Raw genomic sequence first — 19,927 nt, 5'->3', positions numbered from 1 at the left:
AATCAACTTATTCTTTATTATAATAGATTATGCTACTCATTCATTTATAAAGCCATTAAAATTAGCTCAGTCACAACCATAAGGTGATATGCATATTAATGATCTAGAATTACAACCTAACCATGTATATATATGTTTCTGCAATGGTCCATGCTGGATAATTTAGTACTTTTATTTTAGGTACTTTACATAAATGTTTAAGCTTTGTATTAAGATTTTGAATGCAGGACTTTTACTTGTGACAGTGTTTTTTTTACAACACATGTTTATGCAGCACATTTAAAATGACAACCTTTCCATTAGAAATAAGACTGATATCACAAATTTATCAAAGAAGCTCAAATGACTTCAAAACCTGACAGAATTCGTTAGTATGTACATTTACTAGACACATTTAAATATTATGGTTAAGACTAATACTGTATAAAACGCAACTATATCTGATTAAATTAAGCAATAAATTGAATTTAATCCACTAAATTTAACATTATGGTTAAGACCCCGCGATGTTACACAAATTAAAATGTGTCTGACTAGATTTAATTAAAGGTCAGCCAATACAATTATAATTATATTTATGAGTAAATTCACAGTGCCATTTGACTAATTTAGATATTAAGTTAAGACCCTACAATAATATGTTGTAGAAATTTACCCAACTGATATTAATATTAAAGATAAGACCCTCCAACACTGCGTACTAAAAAGTAACCTAATATGTGTATAAATTAAAAATCAAATACTTCTTCCACTATTTATATAATGTAACACTATTTAGACTGTCCTATAGTTGTGTTTTTAACTGAATGTGTGTCTTATATAGGCAGATTAAATATTTTAGCAGGTGATTACATAATGCACATTCCTCTGTGAGCTTTAATGACTGGTGAATTTCCATGGTGTCACTGTGTGCATGCTAACAGGGAGGATTTAATTTGATGGCTCCATGTGCAGCACTTGCAAAATCTGTGTGAATCATTCATTGTTGCCCGCAAAACGCACCGCACTTGCACATAAACAGGAGGACACGCCAGCAGTCTGGTTAGTGACAACTCTTTGAATTGAAATTGAAACACGCCCATCCTCTTGTTGACAGATTGACATGACTAATTCCTGACGCGAGGCGGCGCTGTGACACTGGATGAGGGCGCTCTGCTGCCCGAGTCTCGGTTCAAGGCATTAACGTGAGAGTGGTGTGTGTGTGTGTATCCAGTGAAAATTACCCGGACAGACACGGACTGAGACAGTTTTTGACCGTACCAATGTGTGTGGCCCGTGAAATATGACACTAAAGCCGGCGGAATCATCTCATGGACACAACAGTATATCGAAAATGAGGGAATAATCCGAGGGAGACGCTCGGCGAGGCTCGTCTGTAGCTACGGTTTTGTTGAACTGCGAGTGGGATCACAGCTGCTGGCTACGAAATGTCGAGAAAAAATAGAGAGCAAGCAAGGTAAGTCCTACCCGGCTACACTGGAGCTCACTGCTCCACCTCGGGATACTGGATAACGGTATTCCTCACACGGGAAGAGGATGGCTCAAATGTGGTATCCGTGGACCCTCTACATGAGGCTAACGGGGCTCTGATGAATGTGTTCAGTGTAAATGGTGGTTTAATTGGGCCTCATGGATTGTTCTTTTCTCCAGTTTAAAATAAAGCGTCACGGTTTTCAGCTAGCTGGCATTAGCTGGTGTTATTCGCACCAGCAAATGGCTTTTTTCCCCCTGAGCTTCACGTTGACTAGACAACTGCTTCACTGAGCATTTCAGCTAAATGTTGCTGCTCAAACAATTTAGCGAGATGGGTACGGTGGGCCAGCTAGTCTGGAAAATCCATTTAAACGTGCTATCATCCTCTAGCTCGCACCGTACTATCCACCGGCATTTCACCATTCACTCTCTGCCCCACGGTCGTAAATACACAGGCTTTGATTGTTTCACGGCTTGCTAGCGTTTAGCAACAAATCTCAGCTTTTCACCCGAGAAGGCACATTTTTAAACGAATAATACTCGAGTGTGTAGTTTTGAAAACCGTTTTTTCTGCCTCATAGTTGGCCGTTAGCTACATTTAAGATGGGTTTGTGAAGATGTAGCTACCAGCAGCTAAACGTTAGCTTTCCAGCGGCTAGCGCTAGCTGCGTTGTTGCCTAGCACACTGGAGTTGTAACGCGTTCACGCCAAGACGGCTGTGCGTGTTTGTGTTGTGTTGGTTTCTGCGTTGTGCACGTGGCAATTTTTTGTGTTGCTTTCACTCTTGTTGTGTTGCTCATTTTGTAAAGCCCTGCAGAGTGCACACCGCCAGTATGAGAGGAAACAGGGTGGTCTTGGGTATGCCTTTGGAAGGAAACTTTATACCGCCAGCTACACTTGCTTCCCATTCCACAGCTGTCTCTCTGCTTCGCTCACATACTGTCCTGTCCGGTGTTGCCTGCAGTAATGGGCACACACACACTCACACTCAGAGCTCCCAGTAACAGGCGGGGAGGGAGTGTCATCCATCACTAGCTCAGTCATTCTTCATAGGCGTAAAGTTTCCGATTCCTTTCGTGTCTTGCAGACAGATGACTACATATGGTCACAGCTAATGAAAACTCAAGAGGCAGTGCAGTTTTGTAGCCTCAGTTTTCACTGATAAGTTAAAAGCAGATGAAGGATCTGAGCGCAGTCTATCACTTCTCGCTTGCATCCATTCACTCATGTGGACCTGCCTCCCCAGGCTTCCGAGTGACGTTTACAGGGTCACTTGTTGATCTGTTGTCATGTACCCATCGATCCAAAATATGTCCCCTAGGACACGACTATCCTGGCTGCCAGTTGGAATGGAAATACAGGGGACAAGGCTCATGGTAATACAGTGCTTTAAAAAAAACTGTCTCCGGCAGGCATGGCTTGAGTGTAGTAAGCCTTTTCTCAAGGGGGAGAGAAAGTGTACAAGGCCCGACAAAAATGGATGGTGTTAAAATGAATCTGTTGTCTAAGTGGTCTTGTGCTATGGAGACCCTAAAGAAAAGGAACCAGTTTTGACAGACAAAGGCAGATACAGTGGTGCCCTGAGGAGAAAACTAATGGAGAATGTGAAATGAAACTCCCACCTGTGAGTAGAGATTTAATGGATATAGTTGTGGGTGAAAATGATATGATGCTGCAAAAATGCACCATGCAAATGGTTTCCATAGCACACAGTCTAAGTAGGTCAATGCATACATTGGACACTGACCTCCAGCAGGAGACCTATGGCCAGTGTTTCCACCAGATTCAGTAGCTGCATCAGCATACTCTCTAATCATCATGGACACAGTGTTGTTGACTTGCCCTGTCTTGGGATGTAAACACCGACACTATTACCTGTTGAAAGCTGCCTCTGCAACCTGTTGTGTGGAGTTTATTTAGGATGTCACATCCACAGGAATCAAGTGGGTGTTTCTTTTGTCTGTTTCAACACTGAACCCCACTCTCTGTATACGCACCCACATGACTTCATCACTCAGGCAGCCTGAACTGTAATCCATAAACACATGCAGTGTCTGGTGGTGTTGCCCAAAAACGAACGGCAGCAGTCGGCCAAACTTGCATCTCAGTGCTTTCCTCCGAGAAAACAAACTGGGTGGAGAGGACTGACGATTTGGGAGTGTGTTTTTATTTGTCAAGTCACACTCGGACACCCTTTTAAGCGGAGCTGCCTTTTATACATGTACATAATGTGAAGTGAATAGCTAGCTTGCTATGTCTGTGTTGGCAAATAACAGCTCTTGGGCTGTTTTTCTGTTTGTCAAACCTTTTTTCAGATATTTCATTTTACTCAGCGGAGCAAAACAAGCTAATGATGAGAAATAGAAAATGACTTGGGTATGCTCATGTTTTCTATAAATACTTTTCTGCTTATTTCTCATATGCCATATTTGGTATAAAAACTTATTTTGACCACTTTATGGTGCTGCAGTGTGGCTTTCCGACTGCTCAGAGGCACTGTTTAATGTATGTTTACTGTAATTAGTAAAATTGCTAATAAAATGTGCTGTATTTCTTTTTCATTTATTGGTTGTAATGCTTTAATGATCCAATTAGAAGCCCTGCCAGTGATTCCACTGTTGCTTGTTATGGTTGTCAGTGATACATTATGTATCCTTAAACAGCCATTTGTTGTTATTTTGAGAAAAATGATGGTTTAAGTAAAGCAAATTCGCTTTCCCAGAATATCTGAATCTACTTTTCAGGACAACATTCCTGTATAAAGACAGGCATGTACTATCTTGGGTAACTTTTTTTTTTTTTGCTGAGACCATGTGCCATCCTGAGTATAGGGTCTTCTTTCAGAACAGGCGATTCTGAAGTTGTGAAGAAAGGCTTTAAATCTTAAAAACTTGGTGCCCTTTTCCATGCTGTGTTGGGGAAAAAAATGTTTTGTAATCCTAAATAATGAATATTTCTAAAACCATGCGTTTGTGCTTAGAGGTGCATTCACAGTGCAACTCTGGTTCTTTGTGTTACGTTTCAATTCAGAATGGATTCTTTATTCGAGACAGCTCTTGATTCAATAAAAAGAAAAAGAACTGTGTTTTGGCTCTCACTCCGGTGCACTGTGTACCAAACCTGACCTTTGCCCACTGAACTGCACATCAAACATAACTGACTATTAAGCTAACTGGTTTACTGAGGGTCACTGTCTTACTAGGCAGTGCAGACAAACTCAGAGAGAGCTATGTGCAGCTTTTATTTACCTGTTAAAGTTGTTTGTGTAAGTTCTGTTGACTGCCTTAAATTATTGGTAACTTTATGTCTCCAGTAGCGGAGAATGGCCTCCAGGCTTTAAGAAGTTATTTTGCCACTTGACGAGCGTTTGTTGGAGTTTTGCTCCCTGCTGCAATGTGTGTAGGTCAGCTGGGCTTGTTTGTTAGTGTTGAAGTACAGTGCTTCAGTGAGCATTGGGTCTTACACAAAAGATCTACGAAAAGAAACACACCTTAATTAAAACCTTGTGGGTGCGTTATTTAAGTTTCTTTTTTTTTTTTGCAGTTGCAAAATTTGTATGTCCTTATTTTCGCCATGGAGACCGCTGGGCTTGTGACACACCAGGTTTGGCACGTCAGTGTTTGTAACAAAGTCGTGGAGTAGCAGTGTTTTATAATTAGCTTGTGGACTCTTCTCTTACTGGACAGTCAATGGTAGTAGCTGGCCACAGCGGAACTGACCCATCAGTTCCTTATTTTAGACTCCTGCCCCCCCTGCATAATTTGGGAGCGTGTTTCTGTGTGTTTGCCTTTCAAAGGGTTTAGCTGTAATGCAAAGAGTTTACTCTCAAGCATTCCTAGAGTTAACACTGAAGTGTAAGTCATTTGATGGCCTTGTGTTGCTAAGTGGTTACTGCATTGCTTCAGACTGAAATATCTTCTTGTCTGATGTACAGAAATAGCAAGCCCTGCATGCCTTAGTCACCAAATCTCTGAGCAAGAGCTAAAGTAGTCCTGATTACAAAAGGGTTCCCCGGACAATTAGGTCTACCCACATTGCTGATGAGTGATCCCACTGTTGCACAGGGCAAGCTATGGTTCTTTGTTTGACATGCTGCAATTTTGAGGTTTGATGGCAGCAAGCATTTCACCCTCCCTCTACCACAGAATGAGAGGCTTGCTGTTCCCCATATAGGTTTTAGCTGTGTTTGTAATTAGATTTTTTTTTCGTGTGTGCGCTGAGTATGGGAAGCAAAAGAGGGAGGGAGTGAGCTTAGGGAGAGAAACAGAGAGGGTGGCGAAAGGTGGAGCACCGAGAGGAATAGAATGTTTGCACAGAGAGAATCAGGTGAGAGATGGATGGTTACACGTTGGATGATGACTGGACCGAGGCAATCGATGAAAAGTGAAGTCCTGAGTCTGGTGCAGGCATCGGGTCTTTAATATGAATATTTTCAAGGCTGTTGCACCATTCGGCATCTTCCACAACTTCTTCCAAGGAGCTTAAGACCCACAGTTAGATTGTTTTTGGAGATTTTCAGTAATTCAGTACGACTTCTATTTTGGCAGGTCATATTCATCTCTCTACTTCCATCTGTGCTCCTGAGTGCTTTTTTCTCAGAGGGATTCTAAGATGATGCTTCACCTTGATTTCACTGCTGTGTGTTGGCCTACATGCCAGAGAGCAGGTCATTTATTCCCGCAGGTGGCCTGCTCATTTCCTTATGACCGCTGAGTACATTCCACTCCAGATATCTGTGGTTGGATCCTCTCCAGGACCACTGATGACATCTTCGACTGCTTCACACAGATATATCGTCCAGGATTATGTGATTCTTGCTGTTTTGCATCACATTAATTTAAGAAACAGCTGATTTGGAAAAGGCACAGCGCTTTTCAAGCTGCTCTTGACTTCTGCCAGAGCTATTTGTGGATCTTTCCTCTAAAGTGCTGTCTACCGTGGCTGAGTCAAGTGAGCGGTCATGAGGACCGGTTAGTTTATGACTAACTCTCAGCAGTGCGATTCAGTGATCGTTTTAAAAATGCCAGCCTGACCAACAAGTCTCAGTATACAAAAAGTGTGACCATCAGTATCACCTGGATTAGTGGCTGTGTGGACTCAGGCCTCTTGGATGGGCAATATAAGCTGGAGGAGCCAGGCCTCCTCAGAGGACACAGACTCCTCTCTGCAAGGAGATCTAGATGAGGACACAGGTAACGACACCTAAATATATACACTGTACTTCTCCTGCTGCTTTCATAGTAATGCTGACATCAGTCCATTGCTGTTGCGTAAACAGGGTCTAGGTACTTGAGAAACGGCTATGTCGAAGTGGTTGTATAATTTGAATTTCATTTGGGTATTTAAAATGATCATAACATTGAAGAAAATGTATATATATTTGACAGTTTACATTTGCTCAAATAAACAAGCATGAATTAAAATTTAAATGAACAGGCCAAAACACAGGCTCTCAGCACTAAATTATTCTCAAACACATTCCTCTGTTGCACTTGCTGGAGTCACTGGGTAAGAAGTTTCATCACATGCATTTATTCAACAGTTTTTTGTTAAATAAATGCATACTTGCATTGTTTTTTGGAGATGTGTACGTCTTTGCTAAAGGCTGCTGTTGCCAGTTTTGGAGCTTTCATGTAAAATAGACTCGCTGGCAGAATAAAATGCAGGGGACATTCTTCGCTGTGCTTTTGTGTCGTGTGGCTTTATGGAAGGTGCTCATTTGCTCTGCTCAAGCCTTGGGTGGGACCCAGCCCGAGGAGGCTGCTCTGCAGGGCCACAGCCTGCCATCGCAGTCTTGTTGCCTCAAAAACTTGTAGACAGAAGCCATTGCTACTTTAATCCTGTCTCATCAGGTGAGGATCTGCCAGTGGGCCTACCTGCTGTGGTCCTAATCACATTACACAACACAGAAATGACTTTGGTCTCTATGTGGGGCCTACAATCTTAACATCTTAGCCCAGGCCGCCTGCCTTGCTTCACCACTTTGCGTATGTTTGTTGACCCACATGTTGGGGTTAATACTGCTTGATTCATTAATGTTTGTTGTGAGCTTGTGCTTCTTCTGTTCGGCTGTGTGAACAGATCCACCCTGGTGAGCTGGTAGCACATAGCGTCGACATAATTAAGGCAGTTGAGTCCGTCATTGTGTAATTGCACAGTGCCGAGTGCCATAAGGCCCTTGTTTTGAAACACACAGACTATGGTGTGTTCGGTCTAATAAATCTGTGCATTTCAACCCAGCAGGCAGTAAGTCGGTGTTTGTATGAGTGTGTGGGTCTTATCTGTCTACCTGGACTTGTCTAGTCTCTGCAGTCATGATGGCCCTCAGTAGGGATGGATAAAGTGAGTTTCAAAACAGATGTGCTCAATGGTGATATAGATGAGGTCTCAGATCAGTCACAGATCAGCTGGCCATGCTGCTGTTGATACACAGTTGGTTTGACTGCAGAGTCTTACTGATTCCTCTCAAAATACATTAAATGTACATAAAGTATCGTCCAAGATTCTATTTTTAATCTCAAGTAAGCCAAAAATACCGATTGACTTAAAACTACATCTTATCTAGGATGCAGCTGTATGAAATAACTACACTTTCTTCATGTTTTATTCATCTTCATGTATGCTAACTAAAATTCCAGTTTGCTATTTTATATCCCTTTATGACCCATCCTGATTGCTTGCGGTCATTCTGATACTAATACTTTTTATACTTCTGCATTCTAAATGTCTATATAAAAAGCACCTGTTGGTATAGTTTAAGTAGTTTATGACTAGATGGTCGAAGTGAAAGTTGGAGGACTGAGAACCACAACTGAAACTCAAAACGTGGCCTCTGACGTATTCTTTCATTTCTTGCTTTCCAGTGAGTTTTGACTGCAGTCATATTTAAAAGGTCAATTGGAAATTAATTTGTCAAAAAGTAAATATTATCATTACACGCTAACTTTTAAAACTGAAGATTTGTCTTTTTTTTTTTTGAAGACTTGCTGAGTGTATTGGATGAGTTACAGATACAGTATAGATCAGGGTGAAGGATAGAGGAAACAAGTATTTCTCTGCAGTTTTCTAAACAGACGCAGCAGAGATAGCCCGTGACGTTGGTGCTACTGAAAGCAACAAAATCAATGGCAGAAATTGTGGCGATCCAGTAAAAAGTGCTTAATGTCAAGTTGTGCGTGTGTGGGCTCGTGTTGAGTGTGTCAAATCATTGAGACCCCAGGGTGGCATGGTTGGGTCACGGAGCTGGCACTCAAAGAAGGGGATGTCCCACAGTTGCCGCCAGTTTCCAGCGCCAGTCTAAATCAGGAATGGAGAGAGAGAGAAGTTGACATTGCTTGCAAACAAGTCACCCTTGTTGTCAAGGCAGATGTGGGATTGTGTGTGTGTGCTCGCTTGGGTACATAAATGATGGGGAATTCTTGGTTTTGGTGTCTTTTATCATACCTAAATGGTAAATGACACACTTGCATGCAGACGCACAATGTTTACTTCATCAGTGAGCCTCCAGCCCTGTGGGCAGAGTGCAGGCTTTCTGTTTGATTGTTCCAGCATTCAGTGACCCACTTCCTCTTGGATGTTACTCCTCTTACAACCTGAATGAGATATGCTTTTAAAATGACAATTAAACATACAACACTTATGAGGTCCTCAGGATACTGTAAAATACTTTGCTTGAGTGAAATGAATTAGCTCTGTATTCGGTGAACTTTTGTCAGAGGGAGCTTCATTTCATACACAATTATGACCCCTTTTCATGTAGCATATATGCCTGAAGAAATTAATGAAATAAAGATTTCACCTGAAGAGTGACAAATGTAGCTAAAGTCTGGTTTAGTGAGCACATGCTCTGGCTTTTTGCTCTGAAGATTGACATAGTTTTGAACAAAAACACAAACCTTTCATTGTTCATGCCTTTAGCTCAGACAGATTCCCGTCTGCGTCAGGTGTTTGAGGAGTTCTCCAGCTGTAAATTATGACGTTCACATACTGTTGGAAGCAGAGTAAAAGGTTGTAAAATGTTGTGATAACATTATCATCCAATTTTTTTTTTATAAAGATACAGATTCTTTGTTTTCTAGGGATGTCTGGTCAGATAAACTAATAATTCATTTCTAGCCATGCAGACTGCAGCTCACTCTTCCTTCAGATGTTGTAATAGGCATGTGGATGTTAAGCTGCAAGGAAAACCGGCTCCTGCTGCTAGCACTGCTAATATTTGTCACACTCAGCAAACCAATATTGTTTACTAGCAGATACTGTGATACCACTTGTTTTTAAAAGATAGAGCAGCTCTTTACAACAATAACTGAGCGAGATAAGCTTCCAATCAGCATTGTTAAAGGTAAACGTGTTGAAAGTTATTGGCCTGAATACTTGGTTTCGCTGCGCAACATCAAAACATCCAGCCCAGCATGCATCCGGTGTTGCATTACTTTTAGACTAGTTAGCAAGTCTAAATTTACACTTCTGTTTATATGACAGAAATGAGTCATTAGAAATGCCATATAATGTCACATAATGCAATCTGACCATCCAAACCAGCTAGTAAGACAACTTGAATACAATGAATGGATTGCTTTAGAGCACCTGTGTGTGTGTGTGTGTGTGTGTGTGTGTGTGTGTGTGTGTGTGTGTGTGTGTGTGTGTGTGTGTGTGTGTGTGTGTGTGTGTGTGTGTGTGTGTGTGTGTGTGTGTGTGTGTGTGTGTGTGTGTGTGTGTGTGTGTGTGTGTGTGTGTGTGTGTGTGTGTGTGTGTGTGTGTGTGTGTGTTTTAACATAAAGCTTATACCGGCGTGATTAAAGGAAGATTTTTGCAGGTTTGTATTGTGTGCTTAATATGCCCATGCTCATCTGGTAGGAGGACTTAAGGACGGAAAAGGGAGAGCTGTAGGAGGGCAGACTTTTTCTTTTCCCTTTTATAGTAATATATAGAGTTCTGCCTACTGCAGCTTTAATATAGTGACATCTAAAAACAAGCTTTTGCTGAAAGAAAGTTGCAACAAAATGCGTGAATCCCAAAACACAGAAATGAAATGTTTGGGTTATTTATAGAAGAACAAACTGAGGAACAAACATCAAAAAGGGTCATTGTTTGGCTTTTTTTGTTGTTTTTTTTTGTTGTGAGTGCACAATAATTGCTGATTTACAAAAAAAGATATACTTCTGAAGTTCTAGTCAAGTGGATGTTATTTTAGTGCGTGATTACTTATTCATGTCTGCCACAGTTCAAACAACCACTGCCTAATTAGAAGTGGCTGTGTGGGGGCGAGTCTTTTCTTTGTGACGGACACATCTGTCAGCAAGGCCTATTTTAAAAAAGCTGTGAAAATGTCCAAATACAAATAGTCTGGTTTCCCACAGTGTATTTGAACTGCAAGATGGGATGCATTATGTGGCATCTGTCCGTCAGTCTTGTCCAAGAGTAGCGTTTGTGCACAGAGTGTCAAGAGGATGACAAGTAGCCCGCTGCAGAGACAGGATCAGCTTTGTACAGCACTCTAACACGGGGCGAGTGGTACCACTCCTCGCTGCTTGAGGCCATTTACTGTTGCCTGTGCTTCTCTGTGTCTCTGTATCTGTCTCTGTCTTGTACTCACCAGTGAAGTGATTGGTTCTCTTGTGGCTGTTTGTCTGTGTGTAGGATCAGTCTCCTATCTCAAGTGCTTTATAGTGCCTGTTTGCCTCATGCTCTCTTGCCAAACAGCTGCCGTTCACTGAGAACTCTGAATTCATCTCCGCAGATCACAGGGTTTTTTAGCTGTCGCAGTGTCTCTGTTGGTGCTGCTTGATGTTAGAGATACTGACAAGCTGGGTATTTATAGCACTTTGTGGTTCTTTAGTCTATTGTTTTCACCCAAGGTGAACCTGCTGCTTGCCAGCCGGTGTGCTTTCTCTGCTGAAAGATTGGGTTCAGAAAGTGAGCTTTAAATGGAATGCTAAAAAATGCAGGAAACCAACGTAGCCAGAAGGTCACTTGAAGGATCAGACTGCAGTGAGCGTGTTTGTGTTGGGTGGTTGTGTGGTGCAGTGATCTTCTTTGTCTTGTGTGAGCTTCTGTGTGTGTGTGTGTATCTGCGCTGTGCTATTAGGTTCAGGCTGGTTAAATGTGGTAAGTTGTTATACAGTGGAGCATTTCTGGACTGCTTAGAGGGAGTGGCTCTCAAAAAGGGAGACAAGGGACGGGAAATTGTACCAGTGGCCTCGGCGTCAGTGGGGAAGGAACAGGAGGGGTACCCAGGATGGCGTGTACGTGTGTGTTGTGTGATTTCCCGCTTTCAACACTTTGCTTCATGTGGACTTGCCCTGCACTTCAGTGAAACTTTGTAAATGTGTGCCACTCACTGTAGCCTCATTCATTCCTCCGGTCACATCAGTGGACTGGTGAGCTGTCACTGTGCAAAGTGACAAAAAATCTGTATGACAACCAGGGATGCAACTAATGATTATTTTCATTACTTTCTCAGTTATTTTTTTTCTTCCAAGTGACTGGGAATGGTAAAATATTGAAACCATGGAGTTATTGATTCTTGGCTGATGTCAGCATGTTAAACTCTTAGGTCAATGATCATTCTAAAACCTTTTACATAACACAAAAAACATGACATCATGAGTTCAGAGAAGCTGGAGCTAACAATTGTATGACATTTTTATTTGGTAAAAATAACTCAAACTGTTACTTGATTCTTGAAATAGAATTTAAAAGAAAGTGTTCAAAACCATGATTATTTTTTTTTAGGACTGGGCTATAGAGCTGAAAATTTTTATCACAAGAAAGAAAATCACTTCAGTCAATTTAAATAATTATTAATTTAAATTACTTTATTAAGACCAGAAGAAAAAAATAAGATTTAATTTGAATTTAACCACCTTAGCCTATTTATTGAGGTACATGTAATACACTCACAAAAATAATTTAACCACATTTACACATTAAACACTAATTTAAACTAATTTAAACACATAAATTACAACAAATATTGTTAAATGAATCACCTCACCTTAATATACAATAATTGGAGTTTGTTAATGCAACTAAGCGCTGCGTTTTCATTAGGTGCCTTCATCGTGGTTTGCATCTAATGTATTTCATTGAAATGATTAAATTTTCTGTCTGACAATTTTCTTATGACTGTTGATGAAGTTTCTATCGCCGGTATAAATTGTTCATGTTTTATTGCCCTGGCTTAAGTTCTATGATGATACGGGTTATGTGACTCTCAAAAGCATTTTACTGAAACAGATGTTAACTTTTACCTTCCACAACTCATCATTGTGATATTGGATGTTCTGTTCTGCTGTTAGTGTCAAGGATGCTATTTCTTTACATAGATTAATTTAGAGTTTGGAAACAGTACATCAGCCAATGTTGAACATGTAGGAGGTGTGAGAATTACTTGATAATAACAGACGACCCCACAGTTTTCAGTTACAGTGCTATACAGGGGCTTTAAGCCACAAATGATTCATCTTCCTGGAGGCTACAGTATTTTATAGCCTATACCTATTGTGATACAAGTTCACATCCAAATCTTTACTTTGTTGTTTATTCAACCCCTTTGTCGCTGTGTCATTGTGTGGCTTTCTTGGTCTTTTTTTTTTTTTTTTTTTCAATTTACAATTGGGGCACCAAAAGCTTCCAGCTCATGTGAAACAGACTATGCTCTATTTTTCGATGATGCTGTTGAAAACATCCCCTGAGGCGTCCCCTCTGTAACCTTTTGCTTGTGGTTGAACAGTTTAGAGAGACTCTTGGTATGCTCATTTGTTTCTGTGTATAGTTGTGGCTCGTTGTGTGAAGGCTTTTGCTCTATGTGTACGTGTGTATCTGTTCTACATAGGACAATTGAATGAACTAGACCTCAAGGCTCGCTCCATAGCTTTCAATACAACCCCAATGAACTATTGTGTCAAATGCCCCCATTAACTAGTTCCATTAGCTCGCCCAGTGCTCACCATGACATGTTGACCCATATTGAAACTGTCCAACTACTATCGCCAGACAAAATCAGGATTATTTGACTACTCATAAGAACTCAGAGGTCGGTCACGGCACACAGCCAGTGCAGTGAGGAATAATCCACTAGCATATATATGAAAGAATTGAGTGGTTGGACGAATATACAGGCCGTCAGTGAATCCAGTGGGTTGATTATTTTGAAAAAGATTTACCATTTTATGTTCATAAGTTAATGCTGCTCTATGAAAGTTCAACCCAGTAAATAATTAACCTGTAAAGTGAAATTCAAAGTGTGTGCCAGTAGGAACTGGCAGTTGGAGTTTGGTCATATTTTTGTCCTTCACAAAACAGGGCAGTAACTAAATTTATTATATAACCTCAATACAAATGCAAAGCAGTTTTTAATACTTGCTGACCAGTTGAGTGGTGCTGAAAAGCTACATCAATTCATAAATCGTGTTTGAGAACAAGACCAAAAACTGTACGTGTTGTTGTGCTGCTTGATCATTTAATAGCATATGTTATCCCCACCTGTTTGTTCATTTAGAGGCTGCAGGCCGCAGCATCCTTCATCTGACCCCATCTGACATGTCTGGTTCAAAACCCAAATAATCCCAAATGATTGATTTTGTATTCTTAAAGCAACAAACTCGTTCATGATGGCATTTACTGAAAATGGCATGCCCTGCCTTCTGTGTGGGATGCACGCACACCTTCACAAATAGTCAGCCAATATAATGTATAAACACATCAGGAACAGAAAAATGTGCTTAAATGTTTAATTTGTATAAGTACTTCTATACATATAGATACCTCTTTTGCGATTTGATCAAATTGCAATGACACTGTGCACTGTTGTACGATATTTTCCCAACAGATGGCATTCTCATCTCCTCATGAATTTAGCATCAATAAGTGACGTCTACAACATAATATAAATGTCTGGAAGCCAATGGACACCACTTTGAGCATGTCTTGCAATTGTAGAGGCCAAAGGTAACTTGTATTAATCTTGTGATGTCTGAATAAATTCGGTATTGAAATATCTATGCAAGGTTTCTTTTCCTGATGTGTGTATGCAGTATTTTGGCTGGCTCTGTATGTCGGCCTTGACAGTTGTTTGACTGACAGTGGCTGGTGAGATTTAACATATTGCCCAACCCTAATATACAACACATCACACTGCTTAGAAATTGATTGCATGTAATGTGATGGAGTGTCCATCGAAAGCAGCAGAGTGGAGTAATTTATTTGTAAAATTACCACTAAAGTTAGCTTTGAGGTGGACATCGTGGTAACCAAGTCAATTGGATAAACTATTTTTAAACTGTTTAAATCTGCACAGTGATGTGCAAATTTGCGCAAACAATGTGGTCTTCACCTTCACCACACACTAACTAGAAGAGAGGAAATGTGTGGGCTAGTAACAGCAATGGTTACCAGTCAGAATGAACCACCAGTCATAGCCACAGCATTGGTGGAAAAGCACAGAGGGGCATAGAGAAACACAGATGGGAGAAAAGATGTTGTTAACTCTGGACACAGAGAGCTTTGGAAGATGGAGTTTTGTTGGCTTCATAGTTAAACAGAGGAGGCATTGAGGCCAGAGGCTTGTAAATGTTTATGCCACCACACAATACACAGGCCTAATGGTCCCACCCTCTTCAAAAGCACCACCTTCAGGGCTACTGGCCTACCAGAACCCTGTGTCAGTCACACGGCATATGATTTGAAATGTTACCCAGCATCGAATCATATGGGTTTACATTCCAGGTAACATTTTTGAACCAGAACAGTTCATGAAATGACTCACTCTTCTTGACTCTTCATACTGTAAAGTCATCTTCTGAAAACAGAGACCTCTTTTTGCGCTTTGAATATAACCACACCAAGCAAAGGCAAGTTCACTTTTGTGCTGAATTATTGACGGCAGTCCCAGCTAGAATTTATTTAGAGTTTATTTCTACAGCACATGTGTCAGTTGTAAACCTGTCCACTGCTTCACAGTGTCCTAGAATACACACCCTTATGGTGCAATGGGTATTAACAATTAATTGGTTTCACAATTGCAGTTTTGAACCATGCAAATAGCTTATCACATAGGCTGCAATCGAGGAGATATGAGGTTTACTAATAAATAATGAGACTACATTTAGGAGTTGTTTTTGCTTGTGTGTTGATCAGTGTATACTATGTGGTTCAGGCATACTCACTGTGGTCTGACCGACATAAGCCTAGCCTTATTATTTACTCGCCACACCTCACACATTTTGCAGCAAAGCTCGCTCAGGCTTTAAACTGGTGTGTCAATGGTTTTACAAATTCATGCTCCGCTTTTACAAATTCATGCGTGTTCGCCTTCTGTCTGGATCATGAAACTCAATGACAAGTAAATAATTCTTCACAGTGTTGAGTATGAACACTTCTAAATAATATTTTCTAGGCCTAGCAATCATTTACAAAATTTACCATGGGGACGACTACACACAACAGTAGCAATTATTGGTCCGTACACAGTCGAGTCAATGATGAAAATCCCAGTTAGTAAAACTGGCTATAATTTTTACTTTTTTTTTTTCTAAATTCTTACCATTTTGGTTCCTGTGATTGTCCTTTGGTATTGGTCACACCCTCTTTGGTGGACACTACTCCTCTATGCAAGAAAAGCCCTGGCCTACTATTGACACATTATATAGTTTTATTAGTGTCATAAAAATGCTGAAAGTACCTAATGGCTTAAAGAAATTCTTTCTTATCATCTGTCATTTGATGATCATCAGACCACCTTTGGGGTTTGAAATCATTTTGCTCACTAACCCAATGACTAGCAGAATTCCTTACTGACCCACTACCCTCCATATCTGCATCATCCACCACATCTTATCTACAAGCTGTGCAATTATGACAGTGTGTAGTCTGTTCAAACCTCAGTAGCCTTGAGTTCTGCAGAGTAGTTTATTTTAAGCTGTGTTATGACTATAACACTTTGTTTCTTTTCCTTCACTATTCTGCCTCCAGTCGTGTTCTTCTGTCATGGAGCTGTAGCACTGTAGCACTGGGGGTTTTTGTGTGTAAAACACTGTTGCAAGGCATTGCTTCAAGCCACTGTTCTGTTGTTGTACATAGATCATGCAATATCAGAATGCTGTATGTGTTTTAAAGTATCATTAAAATACAGAATTCATTTTAATGGGCCTTTGAACAGAAGCAAATAAAAAGTGTGTCAGTTATATCATAACATTATACAAATAGACAGAATTCAAGGTGTGTCACTCAGTGATTAGATTCGATTTTGCCTTTGTGTCTCTGCATGCTGCTTATTATTGCAACCTATTTTCATCCCTGCTGATAATTGTTCTTTCAGTTGACTGTAGATTGTTCCCAGAGTACTGAGAGATGGTGCTTTTATGCATTTGTTGATTAAATTAAGAATCAGATCACATCAGCATTTTAAAGGTTATTCCACCCTTTTTCTAAGCTTTCCATTTTAAACTAAAAACTCCAAAATGACATAACAGTGAGAAAGTGGCTGAGGGTACTTTTGATATTCTTTTTATCTTGCCGTGCAATCTCATGACTCATAAGGGTAATAATGGCTCTTTCACTGGGCAGGAGTTTCCCTTTACAGATCTACTATCAGTCATCAGTCTAGTGTGTCATGTCAGATTAGATCTAAGAGCAGATGCACATACACTCTGATGGAGAGAAGCAGATTTTATTGCCCTTCTGTCTGTTGTTCACTTCCTCATCTTCATGTCGCACACACAGTTTCAAACACAGTCTCACTAAGCAGTTATGGGTCTGATTTGATGTTTTGCGGTATGGATCTACATTATAGATCGCCTGCGCAGTGTGACCACTCTCTGATGGCCATGGTAGACCAGGCCGTCTGTTTCCATGCAACCTAGCACGCAGAGCATCTCCATCACCACACAGATATTTGCTCCTGACCAGTGACCCATGGCTGGTGGGGCTGCTTTACTAGACATTGACATACTGAAGGGCAAGTTTGTGTAAGTTGTTGATTGTATGAAGCATCGCCTGAGGTGCATTTTATGGAAGCAGAGGTTAAGACAAAACTAAAGAGAATATATGCTCAGACAAGACCTGAAAAGACAGAAAAATGCTTTGCTTTAAAACAAATAGTGCGATAAAAACAGTACTATTTTAAACCTGTATTTTACAAACCCATCTGGGTTTTGTATCTCCAATTTTGAGAAGTAATTGTATGATACAAATGAGCTGAGAGCAAGCTAGAAGTGTATCACTTCAGTGAAGTGTTCGTTTAAATATAGATTACTGCAGAAAGTGCCTCATCAGTTTCTCAGGTAGAAATTGGTTCTCGTTGGTGGTAATCCTTTTTGTGATTGCTCGGATAATAAGGCAATATTGTTTTCCTATTATGTTGATGTTAGACTTCAGAAGTCATTGAAAAGTGAGTGGCGTGTTTGGATGTGTCAGTTTGCATTGATAATTGTATTGTCCATGTGGAAACCATCTCCAGTGACTCATTTGTTCAGTGAAATACAATACATGGTGAGTGGACTGAGCACTTAGCATCCACTGTATCTCATTTACTTACCCAGTAAGTGGACGTGATGGTCTCAGTCTCTCTGTAGCTTGTTGTTGAACGACATGATCAAACAACACAGCTGGAAAACTGGAGAACCCACCATAAGGCTTCTTCCTCCATTGCTCCTCAAATCAGGTGTTAACCAGAGCCATATTCCATACCAGGGCTTCCTCCTATCACTGCCACCCTTGGACTTTAGCTTGGCCTACAACACACAGCCTGATGTATCCTATAGTGCTGCATGTTGATAACCAAAGACATAAAAAGGACAGCTATTAAAAACTGAATACAGCCAGCAGGAAGAAACCACTACAATGGAGAGAATAAATAATTCAGTAAGCACTTAACTATTTCCTGTAGATTTTTTCTCTTTCCTCCATTTTTCTTCGTGCTGTTCATTTCACGTGCCTCAGGCTTGCAATCCCCACTCCTGCTCCTGAGCAGGTGTTGCCTGTGGAGATACGATACTTGGCGCAGCTCCCCTGCCTCCTTTGTTCTACAGTGTAGCAGACAGTAATTTACTCGCAGTGTTGTCATTTTTATAGACAAATAAGGCCTCATTGCAAGTAGAGTCGCTTGTCAACAGTGCGCTGGTTATTTACATGTGTCCCATGGCAGGGTTTTTCTCTTCTCGAAGTTTTGCTTAAGTGTGCAAAGAATGAATGTGTGTCTGTTTGAAAAGTACAGTATTACAAGTTATAGCCATAACTTAGAAGTATAAACTGCATAAATGTATAACTGAAGTGTTTTTTGTATATTTACATTACAATGTTTTCACCACATCTGTTATTTTTCTGTTTATGGGTACATTTACATTTTTTTTCTTTATGTGACTGTTTGTGAGACATCAAGGGATAAACTTAAATTAAATCTACAGCCCCATCTACTGTAACTGAGTAAAGAGGATAAGTTTATTTTTTTGTCAGCAGCATCGCACTGGAGATGTTGCGATGAGCACATATCCATGGTTCTCAAAAGGACATATCTCTTACCTGACTATCTGTAGCACCAACTTCAGGTCAAAGTTTTCTCTTTGTCAGCGAAATATCTCAGTATCTAACAAAACTTAGTGCAGACATTGATGTCTCCTTCAGGATATGTTAAATTGACTCCTTTACTGTTACGTTTGCTTTTCTTCTACTGCCATATGGAGGTACATTTTTAGATTGTCCAATGGTTTGTATGTTTTTAATTATCAAGTGTTAACATGCTAGTACTGATTTGGGTCAGTGGACAAATACACTTTCAATAGCATGCGAGCGTCATTGTTATGTTAGCAATTACCCCGAAGCACAATGTTACTAAGTAAGACTTGCAAGCATGAAGACTAATGCATGTACAAATGATCAAAAACGTGCTGCTGCTACGCTTGCTTCATTTACAGTTACTCGTCCATCACACTGGAGAACAGATTACTTGATGCACCATTGTTGGTAGCCTACTGGAACTGGCCATACGTTTTTCTTTTTCTGGCTTCTGATTTGTCTACATGGCTTTAGTTTAGGGTTATATTTGTCGCTTGGTTTGCATGCTCTTGGCAGTGCTTCAGATGTGTTCTTGCCTTTCCATGTAGACAATGACTTTTTCTGAAAAGAAAAGAAGAAACCTGTATTTAACTTGTGTATGTGTGTACTAGGCCTTAGTTTCATTTTTTTTTAAACTTTCATAGCCAGTTAAAGCAAATCGCCCTTTCCTGAGATGCTATGAAGAAATGCACGTTGAAATAAATGAGCAAGAATGCAGTTATGATGAATCCTGTGTGCAGAATGTGTATGCGTATGCATGCTGATCTTATCTCCTACACAATCTATAGAAAGCAGAAAGAGATTTCATTTACATAATTAATTCATCCTCTACACATTATTTGGAGAAACATTTTCTGTGAGACAGAGATACACAGACTTCTATTTTATATCTTGTACATGC

The 19,927-nt window shown here is 40.3% G+C and overlaps 1 protein-coding gene across 1 annotated transcript in view; it reads left to right on the top strand.

Moving 5' to 3' along the window:
* Nucleotides 1-1,254: 1,254 nt before the first annotated feature.
* Nucleotides 1,255-19,927, top strand: part of rapgef1b (Rap guanine nucleotide exchange factor (GEF) 1b) — a gene marked incomplete at its 5' end in the record, with an annotated part of 46,398 nt that continues 27,725 nt past the window's right edge. The window contains one exon of the mRNA XM_051938948.1: nucleotides 1,255-1,456. Coding sequence (XP_051794908.1) covers nucleotides 1,255-1,456 — 202 coding nt within the window. The remainder of the gene's footprint in view (nucleotides 1,457-19,927) is intronic.

Source organism: Acanthochromis polyacanthus, chromosome 18 (assembly GCF_021347895.1).
Source record: "Acanthochromis polyacanthus isolate Apoly-LR-REF ecotype Palm Island chromosome 18, KAUST_Apoly_ChrSc, whole genome shotgun sequence".
Taxonomy (NCBI): domain Eukaryota; kingdom Metazoa; phylum Chordata; class Actinopteri; family Pomacentridae; genus Acanthochromis; species Acanthochromis polyacanthus.
The sequence above is the reverse complement of the archived record's forward strand: the minus strand, read 5'-3'. Positions and strand labels throughout refer to the sequence as shown.